This window comes from Anolis sagrei, chromosome 2 (assembly GCF_037176765.1).
Source record: "Anolis sagrei isolate rAnoSag1 chromosome 2, rAnoSag1.mat, whole genome shotgun sequence".
Lineage (NCBI taxonomy): Eukaryota > Metazoa > Chordata > Lepidosauria > Squamata > Dactyloidae > Anolis > Anolis sagrei.
In genome coordinates this window covers 100,807,733-100,823,232 of record NC_090022.1, presented here as the reverse complement: position 1 = coordinate 100,823,232, position 15,500 = coordinate 100,807,733, and the positions used below count along the sequence as shown (strand labels likewise).

General features: G+C 39.6%; 1 protein-coding gene across 1 annotated transcript in view; it reads left to right on the top strand.

Moving 5' to 3' along the window:
* Positions 1 to 15,500, top strand: part of ERGIC1 (endoplasmic reticulum-golgi intermediate compartment 1) — a 94,648-nt gene that overhangs the window by 52,848 nt on the left and 26,300 nt on the right. The window contains 2 exon segments of the mRNA XM_060765108.2: positions 10,083 to 10,177; positions 12,243 to 12,367. Coding sequence (XP_060621091.2) covers positions 10,083 to 10,177; positions 12,243 to 12,367 — 220 coding nt within the window.

Genomic DNA, 15,500 nt, shown 5'->3' with positions numbered 1-15,500 from the left:
ATAGTCATGTCCCTTTTGACCCAATTAATACCCTGAAGAAGTAATTTTAAAAACCTTTCCATATATTCCTTAATTAAAATAGAATGAAGTAATTAGCCTAGTTGATGCCACAACTAATTGAAAACTATATAGCAAGGATGTGACCCAAGTTTGCAGAATGGTGGCAAAAAACCAAGTAGTGTCACAGTTGTATTTTAATGTCAAGAACAACATACTCTTATGTAATTATAAGTGGTCCAGCGTTTGCAATAATGATTTTTTAAAAAATCCAAAATGCAATAGTGCCCTCTAAAAAAGCTTTGTTAAATGAGAACAATATGCAAATGACTGGCAGGCCGTATGTCATCTGGTTCAGGATTATAACAATACAGAAGATGAGAAATAGTGCATATATTTTTGACATCTATTTTAAAGAAATAGTTCACCTTCTAATATTTTTTTTAAAAATCCCCCAATGTAGTTATCAATGGGTTAGATACAGGCATGGGCAAACTTTGGCTTCCCAGGTGTTTTGGACTTCAACTCCCAAAAATCTTAGCCAGCTTACCGGCTGTTAGGAATTTTGGGAGTTGAAGTCCAAAACACCTGGAGGGCCAAAGTTTGCTCATGTCTGGGTTAGAAGAATACATGACGATATAAACCCACCCCCAATAAGATAAAATAATAGTCAGCAGATCTACTAATTCCATATCATTATGATTTATGGTATTCTCCAGTTCATTGTTACATTTAATTTCATTTCCCCCCTTCTCCTTATACTGACAGTTGTATATCTTTAATTTAATTTTGTGTTTTTTAGCTTCCTGAATAAATGCCAAAGGCAGATAACTTATACGTGTTCAGTGACTTATACAAGTTTCTTTGAAATATACAAAAAAATATGAAGTAACTTAACATGATCAGGCAGTAGTCAGGTTTGGCTTTTGTGAAAAGAATTTAGAAGACAAAACATCCTTAATCATTTTAGATATCTGAATGGGTGAGTGCAAAAGTGCAAATTCCCTCTTAAGCCTATGTGAACCTCTAGACTCTCAATATTGAGAGCACTTCTCAATATTGTGGGAACAAAATTCGATGGTCTGAGAATTACTCTCACTGCTTCTTTTGCCCAGGACAAAAGCACATTGTTAAAGATGCTGATGTGAACATTCAGCTAAGCAGACTACTGCAACAGAGGGAAATATCAATAATGTTCTTTTAAATAACGTATCTACTGAAGCTGATGTTTTCATTTCAGAAGTCCTGAGACGCTTATGAAGAATTCTAGAGTTCCCAGAAACATGAGTTGAAAACTACAGCCTTAGAGCAACTGTTAATTGTTCTGATAGAGGGAGTGTGATTTAATTGCTTAAACAAAACAATATATTGGACTCCTAAATTGCTTTCTTAATGTTATGATTGGCAGACCCTGTACAAACAGCTTGCTTCTGTTTCTTATTATGCCAAGCTTTAAAATGAGAATAAACTCCCTCTATCTCTCTATTTCCTCAGCTTAATTAATGCTTGCTCAACACTTTTGAGATACTTTAATGAAAGGTGTTGCAGGAGTGTTGAAGTGGAAAGGTTACACCATTCATCCTCATAATCAAGATGGTTGGGTTAACAGGAAGCAGAAGGCACAAGTGTACCAATTACAATTTCTGACTCAAAGAAATGTTGACACCCCTAACCTCTATTTTCTTTTATATTTGTCTGGGAACTGTGGTTCCTTGCTTAGTTGGCCAGTCCATTTTGAACATCTAAGCAGGAAGGAAATGGCTTAAAATTCCAAGGCTCTGTTGTACTTCAATTTTACTTGCTAGTTCCAAACATAAATTTAGAGGCTAAGAACATGCCTTGTGTCAAGCTTACACCTTTCATAATGATGGGTGAACATGGATGCACAGGAAAAACATAGAAACTGAGAAAAAATTACTATCAGGAACGGGACACTAACAACAATCCTGTAAGGCTTGGTGAATGGATCTGTGGGCTTGTGCCAACAATAGAGAAGGTGCCTCTCCAGCTTTGTTTTCTGTCTATTCATCATTGGTTGACTTAAATAAAACCTCTTTTCATTGGCAGGCAACTACCAAAAGTTGAGGGTTTCTTTGTTAAGGGGTTTGAGTCTCTGCAGGATATCAGAAGGCCACACCTTAAAGCGTGGGTTTCTATTGGCCAGCTTTTAGGCCAAAATCGACCAAAGTTTTGTAAGATTATTTTGTTGAAAGTTCTGGCAATGTGGGGCTTCAAGGGGGCTTCAGGGGCTGTACTTTGGGGTACCAAGGGCTGCCCATGGGTCATGATCATCATTATGCCCACCTCTGCCTTAAACTCTGATTGAAACCTGCAAAGGGTAGGCATCAATTGTGTATGCATAGTGAGATCCACTGTGCTTAGAGAACACAAACTAGACAAAGACATATTTACTGGATAGGAATCCAATAACTTTATTTGGTTACTTCTTTTGATAGGGCTGGTGTACATGTGGATCTGGATCCAGGCTTTAACCAATTTATTTTCATCGTATGAGACTGAATTTCCATGCTGATATTGGAATCCTTGAAATGTCATGCAAAAGTCCAGCTATGCAGATACCCAGCATGGTCTCACAGTCACCAGGATATATAGTATGATTGCTACTCACTACCACATCCCCTATACCCCCTTACACTACCAATGGCTGAGACACTCATTACCTGAATCTAGATCTATGTCTTATGCATATAGCTCAAATTTGTTTCATATGCATGGCATAACACAATATATAGGGATTAAGGGTGAGATGAAGTTCAAAGTGAACTGCCTGAAAGCCTGGCATGGCTCCTGATAAATACTTGACCATCTGACTGGAGTGAAAATTTCAATCATGGTGACTTCACTTGGGCTGCCAAACCAGCCAGCCAGTTTGAATCTATTGACTGGTTCCTCCCACCAAAATGCAGGCTGCATGTCAATCCTGTCTCTCTAAATATGAAGACCCATGATAAGCAACTTCAAATGAATGTTTGATGCATTTTAGGGTTTTAAGTCTTGATAGTACACAGCAACAAAATATTTTTAAAGGCCATCCATGGTAATGCAAAATTAAGACCTGCTGGTCTATATAACAACAACAACAACAACAACACCAACAACACTTTATTTCTAGACCACCCTATCTCCCCGAGGGGACTCAGGGTGGTTTACAGACAAATGAGGCAAACATTCAGTTGTGACTTGTATGATTTTTGTTATGCAAGAGAGATAAACAAGGCAAAGCAATTGGTCCATTTTGCATGGAAAACATGCACATGGCAAGTTTCAGTGTCTCTGGAGTCTGATGAGCTGGATTCTGAAGCATGTGGGGGAAACAATTTGCATTCTAAATAAAAAGGATTCATTTTTATAACATTTATTGAAGGAGCTATAAATTGGTCAGTTATTTTGAGAATTGATAGCTGGAAATATTTTTATCTGACAACTCTTTTTAATAGGGCAGATACTTATTGCATCCCTTCAAAAATGAATGCCGTGTGGGGGGGGGGGTGTTATTAGGAGTTGTTTGGTGAGTATAATTAGAAAATGCTGAATGTGCTAAAATTGTTTGTAATAGAGGAAATGTAAGATATTTTCTTTCTTCGACACTCCCTGACACTGAAAGATAACATGTAGATGTGTTGAAACAGTTTAATATGACTGATGAAGAAAAATATGTACAAGTTCTCTTCAGTTGACTGAGGTCCCAAAATATCTATGTCAAAAACACAAGTTAAGGAGCCAACCTTTCCTTCTTGGGGCAAATCCATGAGATGAGGATCTGAACTCCTTCCTTACCTAAACCTCTCTCTGCAGCTGTTGCTTATGTAATTTGTAGATCTGGCCAGATTCTTCTGGAAAGCTCCCCTTCCAGCCTTGCACAAGCCTGCCTAAGAATCTTAAGTATTTCTTATTTTCTAGATACTGCTACAACATAGGAAGGTTTGACTAATCTATTTAAAGTGCTGACAGAACTTGTTTATCCCATATGCCTTCTATTCATCTGCCCTTTGAAGGACTTTTGGGGACTAACTGGCCTAAAACAGTGTTCATAATATCGCCAAAATATTTCTGCTCTAGTGGCCTATAAGGTGAGTCACATTTCTGTTAGGACTGTCTAAAATTCCATGAAAGTGATGAAACTTTCAGGTTCTCCAGAACTCGTCATCAAACTAGATCAGGGGTCCTTAAACTTTTAAAGCAAAGAGCTGGTTCATGGTCCCTCAGACTGTTGAAGAACTGGGTGCTAGTTTGAAAAAAACATGAACATCACATACATGTTTATCTATAAATCGTCTTCATATATATGTCCAGAGTAGGTTTGGGAACCAAAATTAATGGATTTTGATATGACCCATGGAACTTAGCACAAAGTTCATTGGTTCCATTCTTCAGAGAGGTGAAGGTGCCAGTGCCACCTCAAGGGGTCAGCTACCCTTGGCTGCCACTGCTGCCATTTCCCCACCCAGCTATTGCAAAAGACTACCTGAGTCAGTGGAGAGGGTTTCTCCTTCTTTTAACTTCTCCACGGACAGACAAAGTTGTCAAAGTGAGAGTTTCATTCATCTGTGAAGAATCTGAAAGTAGCCCCAACTCCCTCCACTTTCTTCGGTGAAGCAGTGGTGGTTACAATAGAGGTGATGGGTACTCTTTTAAAAAAAAATATCCTGATCTCCTTCACTCTCCTCACCCTGCTAGAGATGCACCAAATCACCACTGGTACCACAGAAATTCCATTTGAATATTAGAAAGATCTTCCTGGCAGTAAGAGCTGTTTGACAATAGAAGCAGCAGAAAACAAGCTTGCTCCATCTTCAATATGACATCCCCTTCAAAAAATTAAGCAGTGACATAGCTCTCATGTCGCTGCTTAATCTTCTCCAGACTAAACATATTCTGCTCCTTGATCCTCTTGTCTATGTCTTATGATCATTGCAGTTGTTCTTCTTTGGACATGTTATAGCTTGTCAATATTTTCCTGAACTGTTGGTACCCAGAACTGTGCACAATAGTCCGTGTGAGGTCTGACCAAAGCTAAATAAATGGTATAGCAGCATCATGTATCTCAAGGTTTGTTTCTCTGTCATACTAGATCAATGTTTGGGCTTGATTGTCACCACCTCTAAAAGTCAGAGGACAACAGGCACATGAGATACCCTGTCTCCAGCACTTGAACCAGAACTTCCTACACTCTTGGAGAAGTTACACTTGGTCCTTTGGCAGCAGTGGACTTTAAAGCAGTCTTTGATAGACTTGCGAGGAACCCAGGTTTTTTTTTCTTGTGTTAGAAAAGGAGACTGAATTATCACCCAATCCTAAAGAGAACCAGTATTTGAAAAACTAAAGAAGCTTCTTGGAATAAAAATAGCTAATCAAGAGTACAGGACACCTCCAGGGAAGGAAGCCTTTTGTGCGCTATTTTCATTTGAGCCTGGTTGGGGCTCTGCAAAATCAAGTTATATAACTTATCCATTCTTGTCTATCCACTGCTGTCACAACACAGATCTCTGGTGAATTTTGCCTGCTTCTGAACCCAGCAGGATCTCTACCCCTGAGACAATGCTTACCTCATAGTGGTCTATCCAACATATGACTCTTGGACTATACATAATTAGCATTCAGTGCCTGCTCTGTGTTGAACTATTTCTTCTTTTGTGTTGGGGACCAGAGTTGAGCCAAAACGACAAGGATATTCATCCAACACAGGCTTTATGTCTGTACCCTATGTGTTTGTACCCTATGTATGTGTTTTAAGGCATGGAATAATTGCCTATATGTAAGCCACCTTGAGTTCCCTTTGGGGTAGAGAAAGGTATAAACAGAGTAAATAAAATTAAATAAATACCCTTCCACTTATCAGACAAAAGGAGCAAATGTGTAGAAGTTGTGTAGTCTCACCAAATAGCAGGATTTGTTTGCTCTGATTCTGAAGAAGCAACTAGCAGGACTTCCATTGCACTCAAAGTGATCTTCCCTTTATCACTTTTTGAAGGGGAACATAAGAAGATAGGTTACAGTAAGGCACACAACCATCTAGCTTGGTATCATCTACACGGAATGTTGTCTTTGTGGTGGGGTTAAGGAGGGATGTCTACCAGAATAACAAGGAGAGAGAAATAAAACTAGGCAACAGGAGAAGGAGGCTGGAGGGCACCTTAAGAAAAACTTTCCAAACTAGTAGCACCACAGCCTGCCCAAATAAAGGCACCAGTTGGTGTAGAACAGGTTAGAATCCTGCAATAAAATACCAAATTGCAGTGGAGGTGAATAGTTATTCCTGCAGGTTTTTAAAAGAAGCTTGTGCAACTGAGAGGAGGTGGCCCTTATCACTAAATAACACTCCAAGGTTAATCAGTGGTGTTAGTTGACCATCTGTGTTCCCCAGCCATGATAATATGTAAAAGCATGACAATCTGAGATCAAGTTCTGATAAGGTTGTGTTTGTGTGTGTGTGTTGAACTGAGTTTAACTAACAGGATGGGTGTGGTTCTGATCTCATACATCCAGGAAGAGATGGGAAAGAGGGCAGCAAACATCGTTATGAAACAGGCTGTCTGGCAAACTGGCATCTAGCAGGAAGGACTACTTGGGTGCAGATAGTACACTGTTAATGACAATGAATGCGTATCCTAACTGAGGTCATCCCTGGAAGCTTGTAAAACCATATTACTTAATCCTAAAGACTACATAATCAGCCAGTGATAAACCATACAGAAGACTTAATTCTGCCTATCAGGAAGCAACAGCTGGGGTGAGCGGGAGCATCAAACCAGATCATCCATGAGTAGACATGTTCCAGCCCTGTGTGTCATGTTTATTAATCACCTGAAAAATATGTTGAGCAATGCTTAACAGTAGGTCTTGGGGACTTTTTTAAAGAGAGAGGGTGGTAAAGTTCAAGCAGGCAAGAGGAGTAAGAGTGGCATATTGCTGTGCCTGAAATCACCTACCTGGTGCTCATAATCCTGCTGACACAATTGTTGTGTCTTATCCTGGGATAAGAGGAAAGATGGGTTGTTCCTTAGATGAAAGCTCTTAATCCAAAAGCAGCTCAATGTCTTAACAAGGAGCAATTCATTGTTCCATGGCAAATTTGCCTCAGCTATATAGTTACCAGATGCTATTCTGAACACTAATAAAAAGTTTTGTTATTCAGAAACCAAAATACAAAAGGCATCAGATCCCATCTGATCTTGGGAACTAAGCAGGAGTTTGGATTGAAGACCACTGATGAATATCAGTTTCTGTAAGCTATGATTTCAGAAGATAGAACTGATAAACCACCTCTGAGTATTTATTGCCTTAGAAAACCCCATAAGTTGGCAGGTGACTTGAATGAAAATACATATACACAGAGAGAGGAAGTAGTGCTCCTGAAAATGTTAGATGGACCTACTCAAGAAGTACAAACATTTCCAGAAAAGAGCTGCCTCCTGTTTTCTCAATAAATATTCCTTCAGTTGGGAGGTAGATGTTTTACGCATAAACGCCAATGTTTCCTGTGACGGTCAGTGGTGGAAACTAATCTAAAATGGAAACATTTTTCAAAAATCAACCTTTTCAAATGCGTACTTTGCTTGTTTGATGTTTCCCTGATACTCCCAACTTCTCTACATGTGAGGTTTTCTTTAAAAAGAAGACTCGATACCTTTTGGTGTGAATATTTATTAATTAAAGTTCTCTGTGGCAGCCCCTCTTACAACTGAAGTTTTTTTCAGAAAGTGTGGAAGGAAGTGAGAAGAAAAGTTCTTAAGTTGTCAAAGAAAAAGGTACTGTTGTCCTGAGAGAATGAGTGAGAAGGAACAATAAGCAGAAGTGAAATGGTGAAAGAATTACTCGAAATAGGTGTGACCAGGATGAATGTGATGGGAACTAAGCTCTGTCACTCAGATGTTTACTCATATGTGAATTGATTTCTATTAATTGGTTTCTGTGTACTTAAGCTTAGTCCTCAACTGACTTTGGTCTGTTTTGTGACTGTACTTTAATTCTTTCTTATAGGAATACTATGGGAGATTTTAGTCTTGATATTATTCTTAATATTCTAACTGTAGGTCCCTGTGTTTAAAGTATTATGTATATTTAAGTGTGTAATTGGGTGTTACCATACATACCATTGTTCAACATATCAATGATGGCTTGCATTTTAAATTTAAAAATAGATTTTTACTTGTAGGCTTGTGAGCCAATATCCTTGGCCAGAAAGAGAGATGTATGTTGTTTGCAGTGCTTGGTACATCGAGAACACACATTTAGTCCTGTTTGCATAACATACCAAGGTTACTTGCCTCTCTGTCCATAAGCTGGTTCTATTCACTGTGCTTATGCAGGGAGAAACAGGATCAATCCATAGAGTCTCTCTGCTCTCCCCGTTTCCCCCGCACCTCAGATTTGGCATTAATAATAATAATGTAGGTTTTTTCAGGCTATGTAGCCATGTTCTAGAGGCATTCTCTCCTGACATTTTGCTTGCATCTATGGCAAGCATCCTCAGAGGTAGTGAGGTCTGTTGGACTAGGAAAATGGGTTTATATATCTGTGGAATGACCAGGGTAGGACAAAGAACTCTTGTCTGCTGGAGCTAGTTCCAACAGACCTCATTACCTCTGAGGATGCTTGCTATAGATGCAGGCGAAATGTCAGGAGAGAATGCCTCTAGAACATGGCCATATAGCCCGAAAAAACCTACAACAACCCAGTGATTCTGGCCATGAAAGCCTTCAACAATACAATAATAATGTATTTCTTACCCACCTGTCCTCACAGCTCAAGGCAGTATAAAACATAGTTAAAACATATAGATGACATACAAACCCATAATATACATATATTAAAAATAGATCAAAGATTAAAACACCAATATTAATGAAAATTAAATGTACATTTTTTTTACTGCTCATTTAGCTGTTTAATCTCTTACGGCAAGTCACTCCACAGTCTAGGGTCAGCCAATGGAGAGGTCCTCTGGTTGCTAGTCAAGTTCTCAGTGATTGAATGTCCCCCAAAGGACATAAGTGTGCAGGGCATTTAAAACCATTTATACTTTGCCCAGAAATTAATTGGCAACCAGTGGAGTGATTTTAGTTCCAGTGTAATATGCTCACTCCTAGGTGTAGCTGTAACCAATCTGGCTGCCAGTGCATGCAATACCATCTTTAGGTCTTCCCATTCTAGGAAGGGGCAGAGCTGGCATATCAGCCAAAGATTTGACAAATAGGCAAGGCTTTGTTGGGAAATTATCCAAATTGCCAGTTCCTGAGCATTCAAATGGTTAAGGCCATTCCAATCATGTAAAGGGATAGTCCTATAAATGAATTATCCATGATGATAGCAAAAATGACACTGAGGAAATTGCTCAGAGCTTGTTATCTTGCCACAAAGTGATGTGCAACTGCTACTTTAGATTTAACTTTCAAGAGTGAGACAGAAAAAATTTGCTAGCTTGGCAATTTGAGTCAGTTTTAAAATGTTTAAGGGTAGTTTGTTGTCGTATTGGCTCTGACTAATTAGACCTGTATTGTGAGACTTTCTGGAAAAGATTTATTCAGAGAGGAGATTGTTTTCTATGATGCTGGGAGAGGATAACTTGGTCAAGGTTAAGGCCTTGCCTATTTGTAGGTTACGAAGGTTAAGGGAGTATTTAAATTCTGATCACTATGAAGATTTTTTTAAACCTGCAACTGATGTCCTAAGCTTGAAACTTACTCTTATTTAAAATATTTTTGTTTACTCATTTATTTCCAAATACACGGCTTTTCTTGGGACTTTAATGATTTCAGGTCTTGGGGTTTAGTATAATCTTATTTGGTCCTATTTTCCTAATGGCTCAAAGGAAGCCAAGATAACTTTGAAAGTATTGTTAGGCCTGCATTTCTACATGATGCATCTCTTCTGCCGAGAGGCTGGTTAACATGACCTTTTGGAAGAACATTGTAGTGTGTCTTCTTAAGCATTTGAGAGCAATATTAAAAAATGTGTTTTTATTCTCCTACTATAGCCATTTCCTTTTGCGCGCTCTCTCTCTCTTTCAAATGTTGGCTTTGTTCCTTCTAATGTGGAGCCTCCGCTCTTCCTCTCCCCTGCAGAGTTAACGAGCTCTACGTGGAGGATCCAGACAAAGACAGTAGTGGCAAAATAGAAGTAACTTTAAACATCAGCTTGCCAAATCTGCACTGTGAATGTGAGTACCCCTCCTTAGTGGCTGGCATTGCAAGGGTGGTTGAGTAACCAACCACTCCACTGACTTCATGTTTCACATTTAGATTGCGATGAGTAATTCCCATTCTTTTCTAGGAAAAAAAGGAAGATGCCTTGTTTAGAGTGCATTCTTGCTGCCTTTATGAATAGCTTCTTTCTACCAGTGCTAAACACTTATTTAGACAATGGTGTGCTAAGCACTGTATGAAAGTGGCTTGGTCCATAACATAAAATGAAAGCATTTGTATAACACTCTTCCCTCATGGGCTGGGAGGAGGGCTGCCTGGCACCTACTTTTGTGGCGTCAGACTTTTTTAATTTGCTTAGGCCCTTTTAGTCACCACTTGCACTATTTTAACCTTCCCCTGTTGTTCTCCTATGTTTTATCCTGTTTCTGCTGTGTTGCTCCCTTCTTTTACTTTTGATTGATTACTCTATTATTTGAATTGTTTCTAAAGTGGCTGTAATTTTTAAATTGCCCTGAGGATATTTTTCAAATTGCTCAGTGGTATAAATCATGTAAATAACATTGCTAAGATAGGAAAAAATACTGGCAAGCATCCACCCACAGAAGAAATGAAAGAAGCTGCATGTTAAGATGCTAGAAAGATGTTAAGATGCTAGCAGTTGTCCATGTTTTGACCCAGTGTGGAGTCTGAGGTTTTTTTTTGTACAAACCCACATGATCTCTTAGATCATCTGGAGAGGCCCTGCTAGCGCTCCCACCTGTATCGCAGGCATGATTGTTGGGGACAAGGGAGAGGGCCTTCTCTGTGGTGACCCCTCGACTCTGGAACTCGTTTCCCAGGGACATCAGACATGCCCCAACTCTGGCAGTCTTTAGGAGGAGCCTGAAAACATGGTTGTTCCAGTGTGCCTTCCCAGAATAAGGAAATACCCTCAGCAATATGTCCCTAAATGCACTTTATCACTGATTTAGGATGTCTGCACGCCCCATCTCTACCTGAAAACTCTATCCCAGTTATATCCTACCTTGTCCATGCCCAGCATTATTTTTAAAAATTTTAAATTATTGCATTTGGCCCAGCCATAGGTTTTTAATGCTTGTTGTTATCGTTACTGTTTATTGTTTATTTTTGTTTATGAGATTTATTTTAACTGTTATTTTAACTGTTGGAGCCCCCGGTGGCGCAGTGGGTTAAATCCCTGTGCCGGCAGGACTGAAGACCAACAGGTCGCAGGTTCAAATCCGGGGAGAGGCTGATGAGTTCCCTCTATCAGCTCCAACTCCTCATGCGGGGACATGAGAAAAGCCTCCCGCAAGGATGATAAAAACATCAAATCATCCAGGCGTCCCCTGGGCAACATCCTTGCAGACGGCCAATTCTCTCACACCAGAAGCGACTTGCAGTTTCTCAAGTCGCTCCTGACACGACAAAAAAATAAATAAATTAACTGTTGTATTGATTGTTTTCTTATTGCTTTTACTGTTGATGTACTTTGGGCTCAGCCTCATGTAAGTCGCACCGAGTCCCTTGGGGAGATGTAGCTGGGTATAAATAAAGTATTATTATTATTATTATTATTATTATTATTATTATTCTCTAAACAGTATTTTATAAACAAATGACAAAAAAGTCTCCAAATATCTCACTCCTTTGAGGAAGGCCCCAGAATACACATTGGGTCAAAATACATCATGTTCATTCTCATTGATCAAATATATGTATTTTGTTACCTTGAAACATTGTCTCTTTTAGCTTGCTTTTTGAGTAATATTGCTGCAACTGGTCAGGAGAAAGGGGGCTTAGGATTGTATGAATCCAGATTAGGAGAACAGACCATCAGCCATAGAGACCATATAACTAGATTTATATTTCAAAGATTGGGGAGGGGGGGGGGTGGTCTGATGATTATTCTGCCTGACTAGTGAAACTACTTTTAATTACATCATTTCATTTTTGAGAGAGAAAAACATATATTACCAATACTTTTTGAAGGTTCTTTTCATGATTGCCCTTTCTAGTAGGTTGCTTTATAACATTTATATACTCTTTCCTCTGTTTGCCTTTGATCTTGCGTTATAGTGATTGGACTGGATATTCAAGATGACATGGGGAGACACGAAATTGGTCACATTGACAACTCAGTAAAAATTCCCCTGAATAATGGGGATGGATGCAGGTTTGAAAGCCACTTCAGCATCAATAAGGCAAGTTACAATCATATTACTGTATTCAGAACTTCATATCATCCTGTATGTTTTAAGGAGAAACGTTTAGAGGTTGTACAGTTTAATAAATTGACAGCAATGTGTTCTACCCATTAGCCTTTTCATGCCCTATAACTATAACACTGAGACATCACTTAGACTGCCATAGCTATGGAATGTATTCCCATGGGGGATACATTCCTGAATTTACAGTGGAAATAGGAAATAGTAGATAATAGAGAAACATATTGAAATTAACAATATGGAAGTTGCACAACTCTTCTGCTGTGCCAGCTCCAATGGCTGCCAGTTTGCTACCAAGCACAATTCAAAGTGCTGGCTTTGGCCTATAAAGCCCTAAACGGTTCTGGCCCAGCTTACCTGTCTGAACGAATCTCCCCTTATGAACCATCTAGGACTTTAAGATCATTTGAAGAGGCCCTTCTGTCGGTCCCGCCTCAGTCTCAGATACGCAAGAGACAGGGCCTTCTCTGTGGTGGCCCCTCAGCTGTGGAAAGCCCTTCCTAGGGATATTAGATCAGCCCCCTCCCTTTTAACATTTCCCAAAAAAGTTAAAACCTGGCTTCTTGGGCAGGCATTTGCAAATTCAATGTAACAGGCAATGATAGACCACGAAACGACTGACAATGCGATTGGATAGTGATTTCAGTAAGGAGACGTTAAGGATGTATGATTTTATTGACTTTTAATGAAACTATATTTATATGCTATGTTTTAAATTTTATTTTATATGTTGGGGGGCATCAAATTGTGCCGAGTGTAAACCGCCTTGAGTTGCCTTCGGGGCTGAGAAAGGTGGTATATAAATATAGTAAATAAATAAATAAATAAATACCATAGAGCCACCCAGGAGAGCCTGGAAAATACCTAGAGGGTGAATCCATGGTAATGCCTAGTAGAATCACATCATAGAAGCACCTCCAGACCTAGAAAATTCCTAGAAAGTACATTATCCCAATAGAAATAGAAAAATCGATGCAATACAATATAAAGTGACAATCTAATCAAAATATGTTACATCCCACATTTCCTCCCAGTACTTGGTCTAAAGCAGTTAACTTCTGGGCTTTGAACATTTAGGTTTGTTCCAAGAAATCAGAATTTCCTTTCAGTATCTCTTATAGTGTTGACTCAGTCATGGCAGGGGAACAGAGTCTATGTGAGCAGGTCTTACTGTTTCCAGCAGCCAGTTGGGATGTCTGCCTGGTGAATAAATCCTGCTCCCCGAGGTTTTAAAAGTACCCCATATACTCATAGGTGAGGGGGTTATTGTTGGTATTTTGGGAGGATGGTCAGTTTTGAATGTTATTTTATTGTATTTTAACATGATATCCACATACAAATATTTAATTGGCATTTTTGGCGGGATGGGTTTATTTTGTTTTAAATTGTCATTAGATTTTTGAGGTTGTTAGCACCTTGAGTCCCCGCAGGGAGAAAGGCGAGATATAAATAAAATTAATAATAATCATAATAAAAAATTCAACTCCCAAAACCTGACTTCACTTATCCATGGGTCAGTGTGACTACTGCAGATTAACTTCTTAGAAAAGGAATTGTCCCCTTCTCTGAACAGTGTGGCAAAAGGCAAGAGCTTAGTCCATCCTGAGAGAAACTAAAAGAAGCACTGGCCCTTTCTACTGTCTCCACCATGGCACTGCTTCTGGTCATTTTGGATGCCTGGCTGGGAAATTGGAGTGGCAGCCATGAGCAGCTGACCCCTTGATACGGCATTGGTGCTTTCCTCTCCCTACAGAATGGTCATTGACTTATCTATGGATCATATCAGAATCCATAATTTTGACCCCAAAACTTGCCTTTGGCTTATACAGGAGGTCAATTTATACAAGAGTATATAGGGTACATTAAAATAATGAACATATTTAGACAATATCTAAATATCTGTCATCTGAGTAGTTAGAGGCACCTTTAAATCAATTATTCTAGCCATTTAATTGGTTAAATACTTGCAGCAGCTTTCCAAGAGAAAGCAGATAGGACGGGTGGCTATTTTCTGAGGCAAAGAATGATCAAAGTTGCAATAGGCTGACTTGGTGGTGTTCCCCTTGTAACCTGAATGCCAGGGACATGAGTAAACATGAAATCTGAAAGTGCCTCAGTGTTCTTTGAGGCTTGGTTGATGAGCACCAGATCATGTGTGTTGCTTTCTCCTCTCCTCCCAAAGCGTTGTACCTCCAGCCTGTGAGTCACTGGAGCACAACAGGGCCAGATCCCAATTTGCCACAGGCCTGCCTTCTGTTCCAAGCGCTGCTTAGCCCATAAATGAATGCCAGCCTGTCAGAAGAAGATATCTTAATATCAAAGAGGAGAGTCTTCACTGCTCATGTTGCAGCAGAACCCAAGTTACTCTCCCAGGGGTGAATTAAAAGTGGGCCTGGAGGAGGCTGCTTTGTGGGATGGGTGTGTCTGGATTTGGCTAATCGGCCTATGACTCCAGCGGGTGGGGGAGAGGGAGTGTGTGGACCGCTGCTAGCATAATAAAGATGTCACCATCGTTCACACCTCATTTATACACCACAGGCTACAAAATTATGTTGCTTCCTCTTCCTGCTAATTCATGTTAGAGCCTACCTAAAAATAACACACTGGACCCACCCATGCTCATTCTGCAGTGAAAAAAGCATTTGTGAGTGTCTCATTCTGCTGCATGATAGAATGTGATCTCCCCTTTTTGTGCTGTTTCGTGTCTTAACTAGCGTAGTTAGTTACTAACCTGAAATAGAGAGTTGATATGGCACAGCGGGCCCTTGGTTCCAGAAGCCCCCATGGATGCCAAAATCCTTGGATGCTCAGTTCCTATTATATACAATGACATAGCAAATTGGTGTGCCTTATATAGAATGGCAAAAACATTTTGCATTTTGGAAAAAAAATGTTTTTAATATTTTCAAACTGTGTATGGTGGAATCCATGGATATAAAATTAGTTGAGATGGAGAGCTGACTGTACCCTAAAATTACCTTATCTTGGAAGCTAAGCAGGCTCAGCCTTAGTCTGGGACAAGGATGGGAGAACACCAACAAATGTCACATGCTATGGGGTACATGTCAGATTTCTCTAGCAAAATCACCTTCCTTGCCTACGAAAACCT